This window comes from Lolium rigidum, chromosome 6 (assembly GCF_022539505.1).
Source record: "Lolium rigidum isolate FL_2022 chromosome 6, APGP_CSIRO_Lrig_0.1, whole genome shotgun sequence".
Taxonomy (NCBI): Eukaryota; Viridiplantae; Streptophyta; class Magnoliopsida; order Poales; family Poaceae; genus Lolium; species Lolium rigidum.
Genome location: NC_061513.1, coordinates 146302457 through 146325440, shown reverse-complemented (window position 1 = coordinate 146325440; position 22984 = coordinate 146302457). Strand labels below are relative to the sequence as shown.

Here is a 22984-nt window from a genome sequence, read left to right as displayed (position 1 = left end):
CGACGATGTTGGAGAAACAAGAAGTGAAGATCGGCCCACTCAAAGCCAACGCCACGACAAAGAAGCGGGAGAAGGAATTGGCCACTACCGGAGCTATGTACAAGCCAGAGTTGGCCACGGCCCCAGACTTTGCAGTATTTTGAAGAAAAAAAATTACGGACCTATCTGAGAAGAAATAGAGTCACTTGCCCCCCTCCCAAACTTTACAAACTCTCTCTTTTGCCCCTCCCTCCCCCCCCCACCCCCCCAAATTCTGGGCTAGCCCCGTCGCTGGACTTGGCCATTCTAATGGCCGACACTAGTACACCATGGATGCCGAGACGAGGGCTTGGTACAACGAGCAACATGCCATGATCTTCCACGAAAGGGCACCGACGGCGAGCACTACACCAACGGCGATGAGCACTCCACCAACGGCGACAACTACAAGCACTACACCAACAGTGGCGGAGGAGACGCCTTCCACCGCGGCGGATCCCACGGCTAGCATAATGCGAAGGAACCTGCTTTTTTGTATCTCCGAGGCTATGGACTAGCGGCGATTTAGATGAGGAGAGTGACGACCTAGCTGCGATTTATGATGAGCCTAGGTCCTTCGGGACCTTTCCTATTCGAAAAAAAATAACCGATTTTGAGACCGTCCCCGTTCGGCCGGCAAATGACCTCTGCGGGACGCGAAAGGGAGGACGGCTGGAGAGTGGAGATGCTCTTAACTCGCCCAGTTACTGTATTTCACCATGCAAATATGTGGTAGTTGGCAGCTTGCCATTAATACGAAATGTCATGTAAAAAATTATTACCGTGGCTTCTCCAACCCCCAACTGTGCAATCAGGCTCAGGCCAGGCACTGCGCAGGCAAGCACCCACTCCTACGCCGTCACCCATCCCGCCATCCGGCCATCCCCTCACCTGCAACAATCCATGGCAATCGAACCAGGGAGAGCTCAGTGAGCGGCGGTCGTCGGCTCAAGGCCCTGTTCTGGGAGACGCCGAGGCGATCTGCTATCTTAGCCAGGTAATTTCCCCGCAAGTACTCATGGTCTCTCACGAATCTACTAGATTAATCTTAGGGTTGGGTATGACGAGCGTCCTTGCTCCATTTGTTCAGTGGATCCATCACGCGCTCAATCGTAAATCCTTTTTTTTCAGCGATTTGTTCTAGACGAGTGAGCAACAACTATTTTGGTGTTGTCAGCTAGTTCATCTCATGGAGGCGACACTAGAACAGGCGGCATTGCGTGCCCCCACACTGGAACAAGATCAGCGAGACGCCGCCGCATTCACAGGGAATAGCAGCAGGGACCATGGAGCTGGCGACATAGACGCCGATGCAGGTGAAGCAACACACGCTCCTGGATCCGCACCTGCTGTCACGTCAAGGATTTCAGTGCAGAAGGTGTGCTCAGTTGTGCGCAAGTTTGGTAAATTTAAGAGGAATTTAGTAGAAGAAATAGGCTTCGGTGGGATGCTGAAGATTCGGATGCTAACAAGGCTAAATTTGAAATTCAGCGCCTGGCTAATGGAAAGAGTCGAGTCGAATGAACTGAGAATAGATGAGGAGAGGATTCTAAAGATCAAGGATCATGATGTCGAGAAGGTATTCGGTCTCCCATGCGGCACCAGATTGATATCTCCAGATACACCCGAGCCATCCGAAGCTTGCATCGAGTTCCTCCGTGTTTCTTCCAATTTGAGCAAAGGCGCACATAGTCTAAAGGCCGCGGAGGCTTACCTCCTGAGAGATGATATCAATGAAGATTCCAGCAAGGTCCAGATAGATTGCTTCAAGATAGCTTTTCTTGTTTTTGTTGTTGGACACCTGTTGGCTCCATCAACTAAGTATGACTACATCGGCATAGATTTCTGGGCTGCACTCAACGATACCTCTCGGATTAAAGAATTCAACTGGTGTCGTTATGTACTCGAGCATTTGATCCGAGCTGTTCGGAAATTGAAATCAGACATCCGCAACCGGCACAAGACCATAAATCTTGTTGGCTGCCACGTTTTTCTGCAGGTCATGTTTCTTTCTGCTCTTTTTGTATATCATGCTAATTTGGTTCAACTCAAACCTTAATATTTGAATGTGCACATGTCGGCAGGTATTCTACTTGGACAATCTTGATCTTGGTCCGCTTTCCAAGACACAGGAAGGTCTACCAAGGATTAGTCTTTTTGACTATGAGTCGGTTAAGAAGATGACAGAAATGATCACTAACGATGTGGGTGGAGATACATCATTCGCTGGAGCTAATGTGAGACTTCTCCCAGTTTCATATTTCAAACATACAGTATATGCCATCACATAATAGCATGTGAGCATGTTTACATCTTATATCTCCTTCCTGTTCAATTCACATGGCAGTTTAGATGTGCTCAAGATGTATGCCAAAGCCACTCTGAAGAGCCCTTCATTCCAGAAACAAACCAAGCAGACATAGCTTCTGACCTGCCCTGTCACAGCCCAGGTTTTGGTGGTACGGAAGATCAGCACATCCCAATTAATCCCATGCTACGAAGCAGCTTCACCGAGACTGGACCAGAAGATTTCTCCAACCATCTCCGACTGAAATACCCGTCACTTGTGAGTCATTTATTTCTTAGTATTTCTTCATATTACATCCAATTTCTTTCTGCTCTGTTTACGTAAGTAATGTTCCAATCCAAACGTAGGTGGGCCACCCGCTTGCAGCCATTTTGGAAGAACACAATGCACAAATAATGGAAAGTATATCTCAAATTAGCAACAGTTACCAAGTTGCGATGTTTAGCTTTATGGACCAACTTCTTGGCTCTATATCCGAGAACCGCTGTTGCTGCAGAGCATTGGGACGAACCGATTGTTTACTGAGATCGCCACATGCAATTCCTGGTGAGAAACATTGGAGTTATTTTTCAGCATTTCCGCCCCTTCTTCGTGTAACTAACCAACAACTTTTTTCATCTCAAGGAAACGCACATCACACACCTAGAAAACGCAAGTCCCAATTACACTCTACAGTAACAGGTAGAGCCATACAGCAGATTTTAGGTAATCGTCCATTTTTCGTTGTTAAGACATGACACGGGATACATATTCTCTCATTCCTTGATCACAACACTTTTTTTCTGTAGGGCAACGCAAGAAGACCCGGGGAAACTGTACAAGATAGCATGCTTTGATGGTCAACGATGAACAACCGCTTACCTCGCAGTCCTTCATCAGTTCAGACTAACTCGGCAGCAGAGTAGGCCATATGAGCAGCTCCTGATTTAAAGCATCAACTTGCACGCTCTATGTGAACTTTAGATCAGCAGCTGTCATGTCATTAAGATCTCCATTGTCTTTGTAGAATAGTATCTTAGGTTTTCATCATCAACTTAATTTTCACGTTACATGTGAACTTTTATTGCTCATGGCTTCGGTTGCTTCGTAGTCTCTTCTGCAATCGGTTGGTGGGGGCACGTCCTCTATGGTCGCAAAGAAACACCAGATAATGCTGGAAACTCTATCCACACTAGCATTGTTCTCCCTCATCTGCTTAACCAATCATTTTTTTGTGTACTTGTTGACATGGGCATACCCCTCGGGTACCCATTATTAGTATACCTGGCTCGGCCCAATATGGAGAAGACCCAATATGGAGAAGGCCCAACAAGGCAACCCGAAGAAGTAGTCGACTAGGACTCTTGTAAAACCCTAGTGCTGGTTGCATATATAAAGCTAGCTGGAGCACCCGAAATAGAGAGGACAACGGATAGGCGAGAATAGAGACAACATAGATCCGCCTATGGCGACACCACGTAAACATACAATGATCATATATTGGATTGCTAGCAGACACGTAGGGATCCTCCACCGAGGGGACCCGAAGCCTGGGTACGTCGTGTGCCTAATCTCGTCCCCGGAATCTCCATCGTCGCTCTCTCCCGAAACCCTAGTCTACAATACGTAGGCATTGCCGAGGTGATCCCTCGTCAATTGACGCCGTCTGTGGGAAATAGCGACGACTGGATTTTGTCATCTAGGCGAGATCCTTCATCATGAACAATCGCATCTGAAGATCTGGAAATTCATCGTCAACAACTTCATCCGACGGATGGCTAAACTTTTTCGTGCGCGGAGCGAAATCAAGCGAACGACGACAAAGCTATTCATTGGGCTCTTCATCTGCGACAGACAGAGAGATTGCTTCCGTATTGAGAGTACGATCAACTTCCGGTTTGTTTCATTCAAAGGTGAAAGATCAGTTTCCGCTGCTTACCAACAGATCGTGTGTGGCAAAGAAAAAAGAAGAAAAGGAATTGGCTGCTTGCAAGGGAATCTCTCGGGACTGCTTCTAGCACTACCATACATCGCGTTTATTTCAAGGACAATTCAGTTCTTGGCCGGCACATCAGGCCACGATGACGTCTTCACGTACCGCATCGGCCGGGTTCAGAATTAGCATACCAATCAGAAGATGGGCATCGGCAGGAGCAAATTCACAGAATCAAGATGGCATAAAAATAATGGCTACATACTTCAGATCTTCGCCACCCGACGTAATTGATCAAGACTTGATCACTCGTGGATTCGCCAGTATGGACCTGCGAGGGCATACTCGTTTGTGGCGAACTCTCGATTTCCGACACAAAAACTACAAGGTGCTATATTTTCAGTACAATACTCTTTGCAAATTTATTTTGGGTCAAATATTTTTGGTCCGTGCTATTATTTGCGCGCAGTTTTTTGCGCCGTAACATAACTGCAGATCAGAAATAAGCTTCGACTACTTTACTGTGTCAATACCGTTCGCCATCACGCGTCCACTGTCGCGCACTTAACAACGCGCATTTGATATGCCCGGGGGATCGCCGTCGTGGACCCGACACATCGGCTGCGCCCTCTTCATTGACTACTTCCGACCAGGCGTCGTGTGACTACATCGACTACTTCCGGTCAGGCGCCGCTGCAGCCGATAAAAAAGCTAAGTGTTTCTCTGCAAAGAAGTCAGTTATTATTTATTTTCGCCAAACTCGAATACTCGGGGGTTGCATCATTACATTACTACAGAAAATTCACCCAAACACTGGGGGCTGCGCCATTACTCCGTTATCACAAATATATTCGGTTACTTGGTGATTTTCTTTTCTTCGGCTCTGGATATATCTTCTTCGGCTTAGTGGAATTATTTTCTTCGACCTAGTGGCTTTATCTTCTTCGGCTCAGTGGATTCAATTTCTTCGGATCACTGGATTGGTTTTCTTTGGTTAATAATTGGTTCACTTATACAATACTACCCGATGTATTTCCGGGTCAATGGATTCATCCTCTATGATATCAGCGGATTCATCTTCTATGGTTATTCTTGGATTCTTCGAGTCAATGGATTCATCTTCTATGATATCAGTGATTCATCTTCTACGGTTATTCTTGGATTCTTCGGGCCAATGGATTCATCCTCTATGATATCGATGGATTTATCTTCAATATATGCTCTATATTTAATGGCGTAATCTTCAATATGGATTCATCTCAAATACTTCATCCGGGATTCATCTTCATATATTATTGTCTATGGCTTCATCCTAAATGGCTTCACCTTATATGACGCCGCGACTCAGTCAACTTCTTCCGACATCACGGCTAACACTCGGGGCTCGACCATGTCTTCGCCTTGGGTCGCAAGCTGCGACTACGAGCATCTAAGTAACAATCGAATGTCACCCCAGCAGCGCTCGGGGCTCGGCTATCTCTTCATCAACAATTTGGCGGCATCTATTATCGCTATTTGGTGGTTTCTACTTCGGTTCGACTTCTTCTATGCAGTCGAAGACTTCATCGTGCGTCGATTCCATCGTACCCAATAAAGCTAAGTGTTCCTTTATCTTACACAAAGTTGATTATCATCTACTTTTGCCGCACCCGATGCTCGAGGGCTGCGCGGCGTATATTCACTTTACATATCATCGAATCTGAGCATCTGACACCGCATGTGAAAAAGAGAATCAAGGGAAAGATAGAAAACGTTTGTTTATTTGTGCAAGAGGTCTCGAAAAATTATCCTCAAGGAGGAACCCGAAGAATTTCCCTGAAGGAGGAACCCGAAGAATTGTCTTCGAGGATGAAGCCGAAGAAATTTTCCTCAAGGAGGTCTCGAAGAATTGTCCTCAAGGAGATCCCGAAGAATTATACTCAGGGAGGTCCCGAAGAAAGTATCCTCAATAAGGACCCGAAGTATTTTCCTTAAAAAGGATCCGAAGAATTGTCCTCAAGGAGGATCCGAAGAAAAAAGAACTCGACGAAATTTTCATCAAGGAGGAACCAAAAAAAAAAAAAAAAAAAAAAGAAGAAGAAGAAGAGAGAGGATGGGCAAATCTTCGGGTCCATTGACTCGTCATTTGTTCCGAGCAAGAGCATCGGTGATGTACCCGACAATATAGAAGAACCAAATATATTCGGCTGTCTCATCACGCCCGAGGAAATATAGAAGAACCCGCAAAATGGGTCATTGCATCAGCCGAACAAGGCACTCGACAATATATTCTCAGAGCGCTAAAAGTCGCGAACAATCTCTGAATGCCGCAAAACTCTGCGAAGGTAAGACCCCAGATCCGTTCTGTGTGGCGTAGCATCGCCAAAGACTGCGCTCTGCTACTTTTATCCGTATCAACAGATACGAAGAAAAATCCTAACGGACGCGTTAGGTACCCGATAAAATATGACTGGGACTCGACAGAATGGTAAGACCTTAAGCGGCACCTGTCGAGTTAACACCAGTATCCCGATCATGTCCAGGGACGTGATCTTGAAGTAGGTTTTTGCGGATTGCCACTAGAGCAGTTAACTAGTACCTGATCCGTCAGATGAACTAGCCCCAATTACCATTATCCCTGTACAAAATAGATAGGGATGTCAAATAAAAATAGCAACGGCCTGGAGTCGATAAAAAGAGGGGCTGTGCCAAGTTGTTTATCGAGTAGTACAACTTGAGCCTATGCCTAGGTGCAAGCACCTGCTCATAGGCTCGGGGGCTACTCTTATCGAGAGTATTGTTCACCCTCCCGATAAGAAAGAGGAAAAATTGTGGAGTCAATTAAAAGCAAGTTGAGCCTACACCCAAGTGCAAACACTTGGTTGTAGCCTCGGGGGCTACTCCCATCGGGAGCGCTGGTCGCGCACCCGATAGAAAGATAACTTCGACAGCATCTACGGCAATTAAGGTTTGTAGACTCAACTCGATTCTACGACTCGAGTGGAGCCTACTCCCATCGGGAGCACATGGATTTCATCAAGTCTTCCAGAAATATAGTTAAGTTCTTCATTCGAGTAGTACAACTTGAGTCTATGCCTAAGTGCAAGCACTTACCCATAGACTCGGGGGCTACTCCCATCGGGAGCGCTGTCGCGCACCCGATAGAAAAATAATTTCAAGAATCGTCGACATCATCTACGCTACACATGATCTACGACATGGACCTCGCCTTGTATTTCTTCGACTTCGGAGATGGTTATGCTTGGAGTTTCTACGCAAGTCTTCGACTTCCCTATAAACTCGGGGGCTACTGACATGGGCATACCCTTCGGGTACCCATTATTAGTATACCTGGCTCGGCCAATATGGAGAAGACCCAATATGGAGAAGGCCCAACAAGGCAACCCGAAGAAGTAGTCGACTAGGACTCTTGTAAAACCCTAGGCTGGTTGCATATATAAAGCTAGCCAGGGCACCCGAAATAGAGAGGACAACAGATAGGCAGAATAGAGACAACATAGATCCGCCTATGGCGACACCCTGTAAACATACAATGATCATATATTGGATTGCTAGCAGCACGTAGGGATCCTCCACCGAGGGGACCCGAAGCTGGGTACGTCGTGTGCCTAATCTCGTCCCCGGAATCTCCATCGTCGCTCTCTCCCGAAACCCTAGTCTACAATACGTAGGCATTGCCGAGGTGATCCCTCGTCACTTGTCAATGTGCCATTGAGATTGCACTGACACTTCTCAACAAGTTTCAGACATGCATGGTCATGGCATCATTGGCAGGTAATTCTATGTTCACTAATGTACCATCCAGTATGGTTGGACCTATCTGTATACTTCTGTCTGTCTCAACATCTCCAAACCAATTTATATGTGAAAAGCTGAAGAACAATAGTTTGTGAAAGCTTTCAGTTACCATTGTGGGGGTGTGGTTGGTACATCGACATTTTTTGTTCAGGGCTTCCAATTTTTGTTTAGTGCAACCCCTTTCACATTTTTAAACTATTGTTCATTTCTTAAGGTGTTAAGGCTATGCGGGGGTGATACAAAATGAATGTGGGTGAAATTCGGGTGTAACAGTAGCACCGACTGTATGCCGATGATACCCAAATGTGTAAAGGTAGAACCCGAGAGTATATATGTTTGTACTACAAAAGTAGTTTGTGTGCTGGAAGTATGTGTGGTATTCCGCGACAGTTTAAGATTTTGATTCCTCTTATACCATACATAATAACATATCACATTCAATGTGACACTGGATTTGCTGTAGAGAAAAAGAAGGTGCATTGGGAGGATGAACTGTATCATAGTCATCTTCATCCAAGGCGAGTTAAAGTCTGATATTTCATTGTTGTTATTGATTTCCTACACATCGGTACTAAAACATCACCATCATGAAATGTTCATTCCTAGCTGGTTCAGGTATCAGAAATTAAGAACGGGCAGCTGAATGTCGTAGAAGCCGGATATACCGCAGCTAAAACTGCAGAGCTCAAGTGCTCAACCTAGGGAGTACTATAGGCACCGGCGCTAATTATTATATTACCATGTCAAAGTTTTGTCAGGAGTACAGCGAAAACATTCCGCATAAGAAGCGTGGGGCGGATAGTACTTATTCCTGATTCTTGTCTTCAGCTGGGCCATCGTTCTGCATCAACTCCTCGGCAGGCAGACTCAAGCTCTCTACAGAAAAAGAACAACAATGCTGTGTGAGGCTGGGACTTCAAGTAGCTCACTGATCAGGTTGTGCAGATAAGAAGTACCATCATTGTCTGCAGATGCGTAAGAAGATCGCCGGGCACGTGCATTTTGTTGAGTAGGCTGAAAGTTGATTGGTAGACACTAAAGTGAAGATGAACTTGGCACAACATATTATTTTTTGTTGATGGAAACGACATATTATATTGCAAGTTGACTTCCACATTACTATGTTCAGCGATGAAAAATAGCATATTGGGTGCAGCATGAATACCGTCCCCGTCTCCACAATCTACTTTGCAAAGTTAGCTAAATCTGAATGTATATCCACTTATTTTACAGTACAAGGAACAGATCTTTCAACCATACATCTTACACTAAAAACAGAATACTGAATGCAAAAGCTGAAGTTTTGCAGCTGATGAGAGCAGTATTATCGATACCTGAAGTTTTGGTCGAAGAGCTTCGAGGGGCCCTTTAGGCTTGCTGGCACCTCCACCTTGCTGTGGCAAACAAAAAAAGATGTAAAATATTTATAATGGCATTTCATATTTACATTTTCTCAATGGTTGATATCACAAATTAGCTTTTCAAAGGGAAGTCTTACCTTCCCTAAAGCCCAATCAGCAGAGTCAAAGAAAGCTCGTTCCTGGTCCTGATATTTCCAATTGAGTTTATATCAGTTTAATTGAAAATAAAACTTAACTATACATCTGTGTTACTTTCCATAATAAAGATTACAAGGCTTTAATTTGAAAGGGGAAATGAATACACAATAAGACAATGGCATTGACCTTAGATATAAGTGGTGACTTTTTGGGCATCCTTCCTCCATATTTTTTCTTGATTGCTGCCTCCTACGAATACTCATATGAGCACATAGCTATATTAACATGTAGACATACAATTTTGGAACAAAGGTAACGTGAATACTAATACACCCAAGACCGCCAAAAAAACGGTGCTGGGTAAAGACAGTACCTCCTCTTTGGGCGAGGGCATCCCACTGCCATCATTCTGGTCTTGAGTTTCTTCTACCTTTTCACTAGAAACATTTCCTTCAGGCCTCACTTGGCTACTTGCATCTTCAGAGGACATGACTAGTGAAATTAAGCTGCCAGATATTCCTTCAGTCTTGTGAACTATAATCCACATTCATGATACAAACCTAAATTGTCTAAGATGTAACGGTAGCTTACATAACACAAGAAGGAAGAGAATATTTTAGATTTTGGGTGAAGTTGCTCGTGTATTTTCAAAATAAGAGCCAGAATACAAATAAGTTGTTTCACTTCATTTATTCCATGTTGGGGGTTAATAACAATTATTACTTATATTTTATGGGAGCTCAACATGTCCAGCTTCAGTACTTCCTGACTGAAAATTAAATGTCAGCTTACTGTTTGTCACAGCAAAATTGTTATCCATTCAATCAGACACACAAAGAAATAAACGTCTGTATAAATAGCAAGACAGCTATGTCTTCATTAGGTCACCATAAATATTTCTTGTGCTACGTTGATGGGAGTTCTCAAATGCACATAAGACACTTTTCTTTTTGAGAAAAATGCACATAACACACTGATTCAAACCAAATACCTGAAAACCCCATTAGCTTACACCTTCTTTTGGGACAAGACTGAACACATTTGTTATAGGAGCAAAGTAAATGATATTGAGCATAGAGTCGGCATTGTTACCACAGAAGGTTTTCAGAAATTCCCACATTACTCAGAAAATAAAAAAAATCGAAATAGCCAGAAAAAAAAAGAATTACATGGCCTGCATAATTACCTTACTCTTTCGTGCACTTATAGGTTAATAGTTTATGGTGCTAGTAAATAGCAGTAGAATTGAATTATGAAAGAAGAGTGCTACAAATTTGATTTAGAAAAAATCAGTGCGCATAGAGGCTGCTATGACGTTAGAGAACATTAGGAAAAAAAGCCCAATACAACTGAACTAGAGCCCCAAACAATCAGATTAGGAAAACGATGCATACATCTCAATAAGTAGACCTAGCAGATTCGTGCACACAGTGAACCAAGACATGCTAAACCATGCGCGCTCGTATTCCACGGGAAATCCATGGAAGACAGAAACATGAACGCTCCAACACGAATTCCTGCAGCTATCGGTCACGTGATTTTCTTACAAAAAAAACTGCTATTGATCTACCGCGCCGCCTCATCATACAAGCTTGACCTAATCACTGCGCGATTATCGATAGGCACCCGGGTAAGGCCGTCACACCACCGCTGTCACAAGCAACCAGGAATCGATAGGAAACCGGAGCAGGGGAGCCGCGGGAATTACCGGATAGGAAGGCGGCGTGGAGCGGGGCAGGGCAGGCGCGGACGATCGGAGCCGAGATGTGGCGAAGAGTATGAGACTGGAGATCAGTCGCGAGGGGGGCGAGAGGCGAGACAGGACTCAGGAGGTGGTTCACTTATGGTGTGGCAGTTCGATATACGCTGCGTGCGAATCTGCCATTCTGCCCAGAGTATATCTGGTCCGGTCCGTAAACAAGGCAGCGTGAATCAATCACCTCCCCCACTTGTACATTCGAGAGGGGAGAGCGTAGTAATTAATTTATTGTTTTATACACGAGCATGTGATTTTCAGACCATTTAGAGGATTCACATGTCATGGTTTGTTACCAAAGTTTTTAACAGCTCCCTATCTCTTCTTGCTATAGCGGATTCACAACACTCTCGCTAAACCTATATGCACTTTTAGCACTAAATAGAATTTCTTACTAATAGCTTGCTAAATCGCACTAAATCGTTAAATAGGGCTATTTCTCTCGCTAATTTCAAATATTTAATATCTGAATTTAAAAGTTAGAACTAGTTATGGACTACTTTTTTACTACAATTATCATGATTTTCAGTCAAAAGTTTTTATCATTGAATCAATGAATGTATTGTCATATTTCTAGATGATATAAATATTTGATGCCTAATTTTTTTAGTTCTCTTGTTTGCAGAAAAAGGTTAAATGGTTTAGTTCCGCTATAGCTTCCTTAGCACCTAGAAAATGTCGCCGTTACAAAATATATCCCACTATTTTAAAATTTATTTGTTACTCAAAAACACATATGTGCAAAAGTTGCTCTTTCGGTGCGTCACAGAAAGACAGGAATGATATTTTCATTAGGTCTAGCCTCTTCTTGGAGTTTCTGTGAACTTCTTATGAATTTGTGCGGAGTGCTACAATTTACAGCCATTTCAGATGTTGGATTTATGCGTAAGTTGAAGCGAAATAATTGGTTGCAATATTTCCTGGCTTATATGCTGTGTTTTGCTTCTTCTTTACTACTTCCGCTGCATAACAAGCTAACAACAATATGTGATCTGGATTTACAGAGCGCTATAGTTAAAGTTTTACTTTGTTTTTCCGAAAATCGTCAGCAATCCCATATATCGATAACTACCAAAAGAAACATCAGAATCTGATTCTGTGGCACTGATTATACTATTGCAGCCTTTGCCGCCCTGGCATCATGCTCTTCCAAATATCTGAAAAGTTAGCGTTCGACTGAGGCACGGACATCTCAACAATGGTCCGAAAAAATTTGAAGCAAGAATATTTTAACATTGTTTACATTTTTCTCTCAGAAAAAACAAGCCACGCATAAATGAAAAACTATACTGAACCTTTCGATGAAAACTTTACCGAACCATATCATGTCATACTAAATGAAATGCTTAATGGCCTAAACCAATAGGTGAATGAGAAGCTGCTCTCAACAGGGTAAAGGCCCCAAGTTATGATAGGATCTTGCAACACAACGCTTCTATCTCCCCATTATTTTCTGCAGGTTCTCAGCCTCCTGCACTTCTATCTCCCCATTTCCAGAAGTTGTGGCGAGCAAAACTTCAGCGCCTTAACAGGAATTAATTAGAACAAGAACAGGAGAGGGATAAGCGTGATGCAGATGATGGACAAGGTTGCGACTATCGCTCCACGATCGAAGGCCTTCCTAACACTTCTGGCCCCAGTGAAATGCTGGAACGCGAGGTAAGCTGCAATCATCAAGGACAATATTACAGAGTCTTGAGTCCCCCTGTCACAAGATTACACAAGTTACGTTAGGAATCATTCATCGAACTGGCACGCAGTGTGTGGTATACAGAAACGTTAGCCGTAACTCTACACGTCAGAACTTTGAAGTTCTTCAGATGTAAGTACAATCTCTCGTACCTCAAGTTCATAAACTGGTGAGGAGCTATGCTAATGAAAAGCATCGTCGACAAGGGAAGTTCCAGTTCACCTACAATTGTACAGATGGAGATAGTATGACAAAGTCATGGATTTAGATTTTGTCAAACCAGCGCTGACGAAAGTCAATAAGGGCATGTTTGATTCAAACAATTCCAAAAACATAGGGATAGGAAAAACTTAGGAACAGTGTCATGGCATATGAAGTCCTATGGGAATAAAAAAACCCAGAAATTAGTTGCAGAAATCATTTGATTGCACCGCAGGAAAGACGCATGAAATTTTTATAGAGATTGAATACATGTCATAGTTGTCATAAACACATAGAAAATTACCAAGAGGTCTAACCCCATTCTAGAAATCCTGCGGAATTGTGGTATAGGAAAGCAATCCATAGAAATTTTGTAGGGTTCAATCATTTAAATCAAATGGATTCTATAGGGAAAAAAATTATGGGTAAAAATCCTATACAGTTCCTTTGCAAATCCTTTGAATCAAACAAGCCCTTATATATCATCAAGAAAACATGATAACAAAAGGTTACTAACGAAAAGTTCCCTGTAGCGGCCTAGTGGGGGAAAGGAAATATCAAATAATATATGCATCAATTACTTTGGTACTCTACTCTTATACAGTTATACCTGGAATGAAGTACAGTAGACGCAGAAGAAGCCCAAGAAAAGCTGTCCATTGACCATAGTCACCTCTGAAAATGAAGGTTGTTGTCACAAATTAAGCTCGTCTCAGCAGACAGTACGATACAACGAATGTGCAAATGGAAAACTCTGTTTCTTATCTTCTGCCAAATGCTGGCACCTTACTTGATCCATGCGATGACCTCAGAAGGTGCTTGCAGAGCAACGAAAGGGACAAGGAAGGATTTGTGTACAGACGTGCCCTTCGCAAGCATCAATAAACTGCACAGAACGAAAACAACACATCCCTTCTTAGAATCAGAACTGCACAGCAGTCTACAGATTACAGTTATAAGTTACCTCTGTCCACACACACGGGTAAACTCGTGTAATTACAACTGGTAATAATTAAACATGTAGGCCTGCACATAGAAAGGAAGGCTAAGGTCGGTTTCAGTTGAGTACTCACGCGGCGGCCCCGACGGACGCCCACTGCATAGTCTCGGCGCTGACGTGCGCTGACGCGCTGCACACGGCGGCGTCTCCTCGGCGGCGCCACCACGGGTCCGCCGGTCGAGGCGCGGCTCCCCTGCAGATCGCCAGAAAACCCATGATGAATCCGCTAGTCTAGTCTTCTTGTCATCCAGCCAAATTATAGCTATGCAGCGTTTTGTTGGCGAGCTACTCGACGCAGACGAAAGCCGTGCGCGCGACACATAGCTAGTAGTACAACTCGACAGGACTGTACCTGAGCGCGCGTGGCGGCCGTAACGACGCAACCGGCGCAATGGCTGCAGCGACGGCATTGCTGCAGCGGGCTCTCGGGTTCAGTTGCCGGCGGCGTAGCGTGGGGGGCTGCGCCGACGGCGGGACGGCGAGGCGGAGGGAGATGGACATTTCGGAGGTGGATTAGATGGGTGCCCGTGGATGATCGGAGGTCACACTGTACACCCTGCTCTGAACCTAGACTAGCGGCGATGAATGAATTCGGTAGTGATCCGTGCTCGGCGGGGCGCTGGTTGCTCTGTAGAGGCAACGTGGCGACTGCCGAGGCTTGCCGCGCGTTGCCAAATGCTCGCTCAGCGCACTGACCAGTGACCAGTGACAGTGAGGCCTTCACGGCTCGGTTGAGCTGAACCGCGTGGGCGGTGGACTGGTGCGGCCTCACGGGCTGTGGGCTTCTGTGTGGGCCTTGTTGTTATCCGTTGTTGATGGTTAGTGTTTTTTTAACACAGGATGTGCCTCGAAGTACCTGGAAACTGCATTAAATAGGAGCCGTAGGATTACATGACACATATCTTAAAAAAAAAGATTACATGACACATAGAGGACCTCAAAGGAAAAGGAAATTACAGCATAGCCCACTACTTTTGAAACAAGCACCCTCAAAAGAAATTTGAAAATGCCATTGGGTCCTTCTCGACCGACAACGAAGAGCTCGCCACCACGGCCACCCACGCTGTCACCGGGGACGACACCACTTGGGACAGTGCAGGTGATGAATGCCATGACGCAGCTCCGGAAGATCCTCTCATCTGGCACACCGACGGGGAGGAAGAAAGTGAGGTAGCACATGTCGATGCTAGCGCTCGAAGCGGCCGTAGCCATGAGGGTCGGCGCTAGGGTGACATCAGGCTGTCGACGAGTGCCGCTGAGGATGAGCTCCCAGAGATCTCCTTGTTTGCAGTTTCAGGAAGATCCCGCTCCCCAGATCTGCAGTGAAGTACACGTCCTCGAACCTTTTCATGCCCATCAACACGATGGCCAGCGGAAGATGAAGAAATACATGGACCCGCCCACTCTAGTTCGCCGCTGTGCTTATTGAAGACGACCTAGCCAGCTCCACCTCCGAAATCCAACCTCCACCACAGAGGTCTGGCGTAGAAGGTCTCCAGCCACCACCCGGTACTGTGAAGAAGCACCAGGGAGATGATGGAGTTTAATCGAGTTGCGGGGCGATGATGCAACCTCCCAGCAAGCTGACACCAACCCTTTTTGTCCCTGTGGGTTGTAAGAGTTCGTATTAATATATACTCCCTCCGTTTTCTTTTAGTTGACTCTGATATAGCATAAAGTTGTAGTAAATCAGAGTTACTTAATAGGGAACGGAGTGAATACTGATATACATCTGAATGATGATATCCCAGTTTTACAGTTATAAATTCCACACCAAGATTAAAGTAGCAAGCAATCAAGTTAAAATAAGAGAGTAGATAACTCAAATTGTAGATCATTTTTGTTTGGAACTCACTCAATTAAGTTGTTGTACAGGTCAAGTGGAGCATAAACAATGCCGCTCCAACCAACTAGTGCATGGCATGTGAAGAGATCCATGGGTGATCAGATGGCGCTGCAAGAGCGAGACCCATTCCAGCAGCAGCGAGCGACAAGCCGAAAATTCCCCCGGCACATGCATGCCGGAAAAGCTCCGCCGCATAAAACAAAGGCTGCTCGCAGAGTTAACTGGCTCCCAGTCCATGTTTCTTTAGTTATGATGATACAGTCAAGCTGGCTGCAAACTGTTTTTCGTGGCGGCAAGCTATTGTTTTAAATCGTTGTGCCATCGATCTCAAGTTTTCAACAATCAAGCTTGCATGGACCTAAGAAAACCTAGCTTGCTTGCTGGTCCTCGTCTTTGTTTGCCTAAACAATTGTGGCTTGGGAAGACTTTGCTAGTATAGTAGTTGCTCAACCGTCGGCGGATAAGCTACCGAAGCACACCTACACAGATATAAAATCCATGGAAAACTGTATGTTGGCGTCGATCTCGGCTGTGCAGCAAAATTAGCTAACGACCGACACTTTAGGATGTGCCCGCTGACTTCACCACCACCACATGTACACCACGAAGAAGTGGAAGAACTCGTACGAGGCACGATCGATGTACGCGCGGATCGCGTGCGACATGTCGCCCACATCTGGCTCGATCGCCTGTTATCGGCCGATGCACACAGACAGAGAGACACACCTCTATTCTATTCTATTCTACGCGTGTTGGAAATCCATTTCGTGATTTCCGTCGGTCGGCGCTTAAACAAACTACGCGGCGTTCGGCACTGCGGCCGGCAGTTGGGCGACTTCCGCAATCCATGGCCAACACATTTTCCATAACGGAAACGGGGGGAAAAGAACGCGCAGGGAGATACAACGTTGTCACCATGGTGGCAGTTGTCACTATTCCGATACCCGATTTTACGATACCTACCATTGTCAATCCATACGTATGTAATGATATTTTAATCTGTTAGTATCTTACTTATACCCTGATATGTATTGTAATCTTTAGTATCCTGATACAAAAGCAATACCATAGCTCCCACGCGGCCACGCCTGTACTCGAAAATATGGACACAACGGTATCGCAAGTTGAAGAGTAAAATTTATTTTGTAGTCTCAAAGCAAACTATGGCACAAAATAAACCCTGCCAAAATTATTTTGGAAAACCAACCTCTTTTGGTAGCGTTTGTCACCAGGGCGCTACGTACCGTCCTCTCACAACTAGATCGATCCAAATGGTAGCGCCCCAACCATTATCTTTGGGCTAGATGGGACACGCTTTGCCACATTGGTGGGAGGGCAGCGCCACGATGACAAGCGCTATTTGAGGGGTTTTAAAAAAAAATTAAAAGGGGGTTTATTTTGTGCCATTGTTTGGTCCAAGGGTTATTTTTGTTTATTTTCAACATACACGTCCAGCTGTTTCGCAACAAAATTAAGGATGCGCGTCCAGGTCGAGGACCAGGTCGTGATTTGTGTGCCTCCACATCACGATAAACCATGTGAACCAGCTGCTGAACATGCGTGTTCACGGGGGTCGTAATACTGCTCCTATGCAAGTGATTATCCGTGCTGGATTTTGCTAACTGCCACTAGCAATGCTCTTTCCAGGCGATGATGATTAGGCTAGCTAGCTAAGCTACCCAGAAAGGCTACTTACGAGCGCCATATGGGCCACCCCCGTGAACTGTGTTATCCCCTTTTGATCAGAATTATCATTGCGATTGGGACTAAGTACCATGGCACTGCGAGTCATAGCTATGATTAAGCATCATGGTGGGAGTGGTAACCACTCCTAAGTCCTAACTCAAGCAAGCATCCTGAATGGGCTAGCTAGACTCTAGAAATAAAGTGAGGGCAGGTAAGCATACGAGCATCTGTCGTTAGTGCGACCAACCTTAACCGGACTTTACATGCGACGGCGACATTTGTCGACCGCCTCTTGGACGCGCGTGCGTGCGTGCGGCCGTCGAGACAGAAGAAAAGGCGGCGATCCCAAGCATCTGGCGGTGGCCGGCCCGGCGGCGAGCTGTCCGGAGATTTGTGCTGCGATCGATGATGGGCTGATGGCAGGAAAGCAAAGGGGGTGGTGGTGATGTGAGAGGAGAGCTTTGGGTTGAGGCTTGAGGCATATTGAAGCCGCACCGAAAGATGTGTACTAACCGCCAGTCCTGTATCATGAGACAACAGTGCCCTACGTACTCCACCCGGACGACTACTGATGGGAACTGGCGGTACAAGTACGCATGAGGCGACGAGACACACGCTCCGACTACTCGTGCCACCACTCTGCCTTTTGCGAAACAAGAATTTTCGGTGGCACTGTTGCGTACAACACCGGTTATATGAGTTTTCTGAAGAAACAATCAGTTATGTACGCAGACATGATGAATGGCCATACGGTTTTCTTGCGCAAATATCTTTGGAGATTAAGATTTTCATGTGGTTCCTTTATAAAAAAAAGTAATTCTCACAAAAGATAACCTCGCAAAAAGAAATTGGAATGGTTGTAGGAAATGTGTTTTTTGTGATAATAATGAAACAATAAATCACTTATTTTTCGATTGTCCCTTCGCAAAGCTGATTTGGAGAACCATCCAATATACTTTTAATTTGCCTTCACCGACCAATGTTACAAATATGTATGGAAATTGGCTAAATGGTGTTGATAAAATAGCTAAAGGACAAATCCTAACGGGTATTTGTGCCTTGATGTGGGCTATATGGAATTGTCGCAATGATATTGTCTTTAACAGAAGATCAAATGCTAATTTCTTACAGGTTATCCGTATGGTTACGCACTGGATCCACGAATGGTCATACCTACTACCGGAGGCTCAGCGTGCGCATATGGATTACTGGATGCGGCCGTCTGGAGACGGTTGCTCGGGATATCTACAACCAGGGTGGCTGGCAGCCTACTAAGAGATTGCAACATGCATAAGAGTCTTTTCCTTTTTATTTTCCGCTGGTTGATATTTGTGTACACTTTGTGTGATCCTTGAGTTGTACAACCTTTGAATGTTAAACTATGCAATAAAACGGTTGTGTGCATCAATTGATGCAGAGGCTGGGGCGAAGCTCCCATTTCGAAAAAAAAAATATGTTCAAGTTTTGGGATTATACGGCATGCAGGCAAATTCTCTAAGACCAAGAAAGTATATAATTTGTCTCGTTAATTACTGCATGACCAATAATTTAACACACGAGAGAATAGAGAAAATGAGAACATATAGAGAGGAGAATAAATAAGTTATCTAAAAAAATTAAAAAGCTCGTCAACATGGGTTTCGAGTCGCATGTGCAACCAAATTAAATGGGTGCTATCTAGCGATTTTCAATCCGTCATTGGAAAGGTTTTATCTTTTACCTAACAACGGATAGCCAAGGAAGTGACCCCCCCCCCCTCTTTGGTCAACGTTTTATACAGAGGAAATCGAACAACCCACCTTTTAAATATTCGGTGAGACACTTTCACATAACATAAACTTAAGCAACAAGTGGGCTCAATTTTCACTTCGTCCCTAATTAACTTCACTAAATCATCTCAAACTTTTCCAGAATAATTCACCATTTTTTCCAGTTTTTGTAAACATTTGAAATTTGACCAAACTTTTGTGAATCTGACAAAAAGGGACCAAAATTTAAAAGGATTATTAAAAGAATCAAGATTTTTCCATAGTAACCAGTGTCCATTTTATCCATTACAAAAAATAAGATTTTTTTAGATGTTTGTATTTTGACAAAAATTTGGAAAATCTAACAAAAAAGGAGCAACATTTTAAAGTGAGAACTAACTAAATTTTTTATAGAATAATTATTGTCCATTGTTTCAGTTACTAGAATGTTTTAGTTTTTTTTCAAAAAATAAACCAAATAGGAATCTAACAAAAAGGGACCAACTTTTAAATAGAAGATATAAAAATGTCTCAAACTTATTCTTCTCAAGTACTAACATCATACATTGTTTCTAGTAATTAAAGAAGGCATGTTTGGAACAAGTTCAATGGAATATATATATATATATTTATATAGGAAGCTCAGATGGGGCACCTAGGAGCATGGGCACCCAACGTGTATTTCGTACATACCTCAACGTGTATTTCGTACATACCTTGAGTGTACGTGTCTAAATTACACATACCTAAGGTTTACATACCTAACATATACACATACAAGTTACACATACCTAACATTTACATACTTAACATACACACATGCAAGTTACACATACCTAACATATATATACACGTATCAGTGTACGTACACCTTAGGTATGCAATATCTTAGGTATGTATCGCTTGAGTATGCATATCTTAGGTATGTATACCTTAGGTATGTGTAACTTAGGTATGTATACCCTCAGGTATGTGTACTACAAAGCAAAAATACGCGTATCTACGTATGGTGCCCGGGCACCTAGGAGCACCGATTAATTTACCTATATATATATATATATATATATATATATATATATATATATATATATACTTTTTCTCCGACTTAACTACACATGGTACATTGATATATCACTAATACCCAATATCCAATATGCTGAAGACAATTGATGACAATCAACGAAAACTACAGGATAAAATTAAAATGTACTCCGAAGTAGCCATAGCACATGGCTTTCGGTCACATTAGACTATTCCATCGACCAGCGGGACTACATGAACCCTCACATCACAACAACACAAAAATAGACGTTGGGAAGAAGACAAATAATCTCACAAATCACAATAGACCATTTTATTCCTCAAATTGGAGAATACCTTCGACATGAAGAGTGCATGAACCCACCATACAAGACATACTAATACAACATAGGTAAAAAATCAAAGACAGACATATCACCTGTTGGAGATATGCCCAAGAGGCAATAATAAATTAGTTATTGTTATATCTTAGTATTCATGATAAATGTTTACATCCCATGCTATAATTGTATTAACCAAAACATTGATACATGTGTGTTATGTAAACAACAAGGAGTCCCTAGTAAGCCTCTTGTATAACTAGCTTATTGATTAATGGATGATCATGGTTTCGTGATCATGAACATTGAATGTTATTAATAACAAGGTTGTGTCATTGGGTGAATGATATAATGGACATACACCCAAATAAGCGTAGCATAAGATCAAGTCATTAATTTCAATTTGCTATAAGCTTTCAATACATAGTTGCCTAAGTCCTTTGACCATGAGATCATGTAAATCACTTACACCGGAAGGGTACTTTGATTACATCAAACGCCATTGCGTAAATGGGTGGTTATAAAGATGGGATTAAGTATTTCGAAAGTGTGAGTTGAGGCATATGAATCAATAGTGGGATTTGTCCATCTCGATGACGGATAGATATACTACGGGCCCTCTCGGTGGAATGTCGTCGATTAGCTTGCAAGCATATGATTGGATCATAAGAGATGACATACCACGGTACGAGTAAAGAGTACTTGTCGGTAACGAGGTTGAACAAGGTATGGAGATACCGATGATCGAACCTCGGACAAGTAAAATATCGCGTGACAAAGGGAATTGGCATCGTATGTAAATGGTTCAATCGATCACTAAGTCATCGTTGAATATGTGGGAGCCATTATGGATCTCCAGATCCCGCTATTGGTTATTGCTCGGAGGAGTCTCGACCATGTCTACATAGTTCACGAACCGTAGGGTGACGCGCTTAAGGTTCGATGTCGCATAAGTAGATTCGAAATATGAGATGTAGTCCGAAGTTTTTGTTCGGAGTCTCGGATGGGATCCAGGACATCACGAGGAGGTCCGGAATGGTCCGGAGAATAAGATTCATATAAGGGAAGTCATTTTCCGGGGTTCGGGAAAAACTCCGGTGTTTTGACCGGAGCTTCTAGAAGGTTCTAGAGGGTCACCAGTGGGCCCACCACCCCGGGAGAGGCCACGTAGGCGCCACATGGCATGGTGTGGCCTGCCCACTATGACATGTGGGGCCTGCCCACTATGACATGTGGGCCCAGGCCGGCCTACCCCTTAGAGATAAGATCTATCTCTTAATTTAAATGGTTTAAATCTAGAGATAAGATCTATCTCTAAAATAAAGTGTTTAAACGAAGAGATAAGGGGAAGGCTTGAGGGGGAAGAAAAGTCTCCCCCATGGCCGGCCAAAGAGATAGGTGGGGCCCAGGGGGAACCCTAGGCCGACCCCTCCCCCTATATAAAGAGGGGAGGGGGTGGCCGGCCACCACACCAATCCAGAAACCCTGGCCGCCCCCCTCTCTTCCTCCTCCATATATTGCGCAGGCTTAGGCGAAGCCCTGCAGTAATTATTCTCCACCATCACCACCACGTCGTCGTGCTGCTGGGATTCCGTGGAGATCTACCACACCTCCGCTGCCCGCTGGAACGGGGAGAGGAAGGGGCTTCATCGACACCTTCGCGCGACCGAGTACGGAAGTGCTACCGGATTGCAGCACTGGGGACGATCGTCTACACCAACAACGAGATCTAATCTCGTAGGCTTTGGAAATCTTCGAGGGTTAGTCTCACATCAATCTCGTTGCTCCGATCTTGTAGATTAGATCTTGGGTGTTCCATAGATTAGATCTTGGATTTATTCGTCTTTGCGGTAGGAAAAATTTTGTTTTCTATGCAACGAACCCCAACAGTGGTATCAGAGCCATGTCTATGCATAGATCTGTTGCACGAGTAGAACACAATGGTTTTGTGGGCGTTGATGCTTTTGTTGCTTTAGTTTGTGTACTTTGCATCTTGCGGGATGGTGGGATGAAGCGGCCCGGGCTAACTTTACATGACCGCGTCTCATGAGACTTGCTCCACGCTTGACATGCAACTTGTATTGCATAAGTGGCTTTGCGGGTGTCTGTTGATGTCTACTCACGCTTCTTTTCCTGTAGACAGTGTTGGGCCTCCAAGAGC

The 22984-nt window shown here is 44.1% G+C and overlaps 3 protein-coding genes across 5 annotated transcripts; 1 reads left to right on the top strand and 2 right to left on the bottom strand.

Moving 5' to 3' along the window:
* Positions 1-858: 858 nt before the first annotated feature.
* LOC124663666 lies at positions 859-3529 on the top strand. 3 transcript variants are annotated; one of them, XM_047201337.1, is made up of 7 exons: positions 859-1015; positions 1196-2017; positions 2103-2255; positions 2366-2584; positions 2674-2872; positions 2951-3031; positions 3115-3529. In XM_047201337.1, the coding sequence occupies exons 2-7, from the start codon at positions 1208-1210 to the stop codon at positions 3150-3152; spliced, it is 1500 nt and encodes a 499-aa protein (XP_047057293.1). In that variant the 5' UTR covers positions 859-1015; positions 1196-1207; the 3' UTR covers positions 3153-3529. The 3 variants fall into 3 exon arrangements, with proteins under 3 accessions (XP_047057293.1, XP_047057294.1, XP_047057292.1); XM_047201338.1 differs by having other exon boundaries at positions 1150-2017; positions 2951-3007; XM_047201336.1 differs by having other exon boundaries at positions 1150-2017.
* A 5220-nt stretch (positions 3530-8749) lies between these two features.
* LOC124665930 lies at positions 8750-11353 on the bottom strand. The gene is made up of 7 exons (XM_047203286.1): positions 11244-11353; positions 9909-10041; positions 9722-9784; positions 9535-9582; positions 9371-9430; positions 8993-9050; positions 8750-8912 (listed from the first exon to the last, which is right to left on the bottom strand). The coding sequence occupies exons 2-7, from the start codon at positions 10023-10025 to the stop codon at positions 8842-8844; spliced, it is 417 nt and encodes a 138-aa protein (XP_047059242.1). The 5' UTR covers positions 10026-10041; positions 11244-11353; the 3' UTR covers positions 8750-8841.
* Positions 11354-12830: 1477 nt separating this feature from the next.
* LOC124663393 (cold-regulated 413 inner membrane protein 1, chloroplastic-like) lies at positions 12831-14683 on the bottom strand. Its single transcript, XM_047201101.1, has 6 exons — positions 14535-14683; positions 14256-14375; positions 13973-14068; positions 13793-13857; positions 13134-13203; positions 12831-12996 (listed from the first exon to the last, which is right to left on the bottom strand). The coding sequence occupies exons 1-6, from the start codon at positions 14681-14683 to the stop codon at positions 12831-12833; spliced, it is 666 nt and encodes a 221-aa protein (XP_047057057.1).
* Between the last annotated feature and the right edge of the window lie 8301 nt (positions 14684-22984).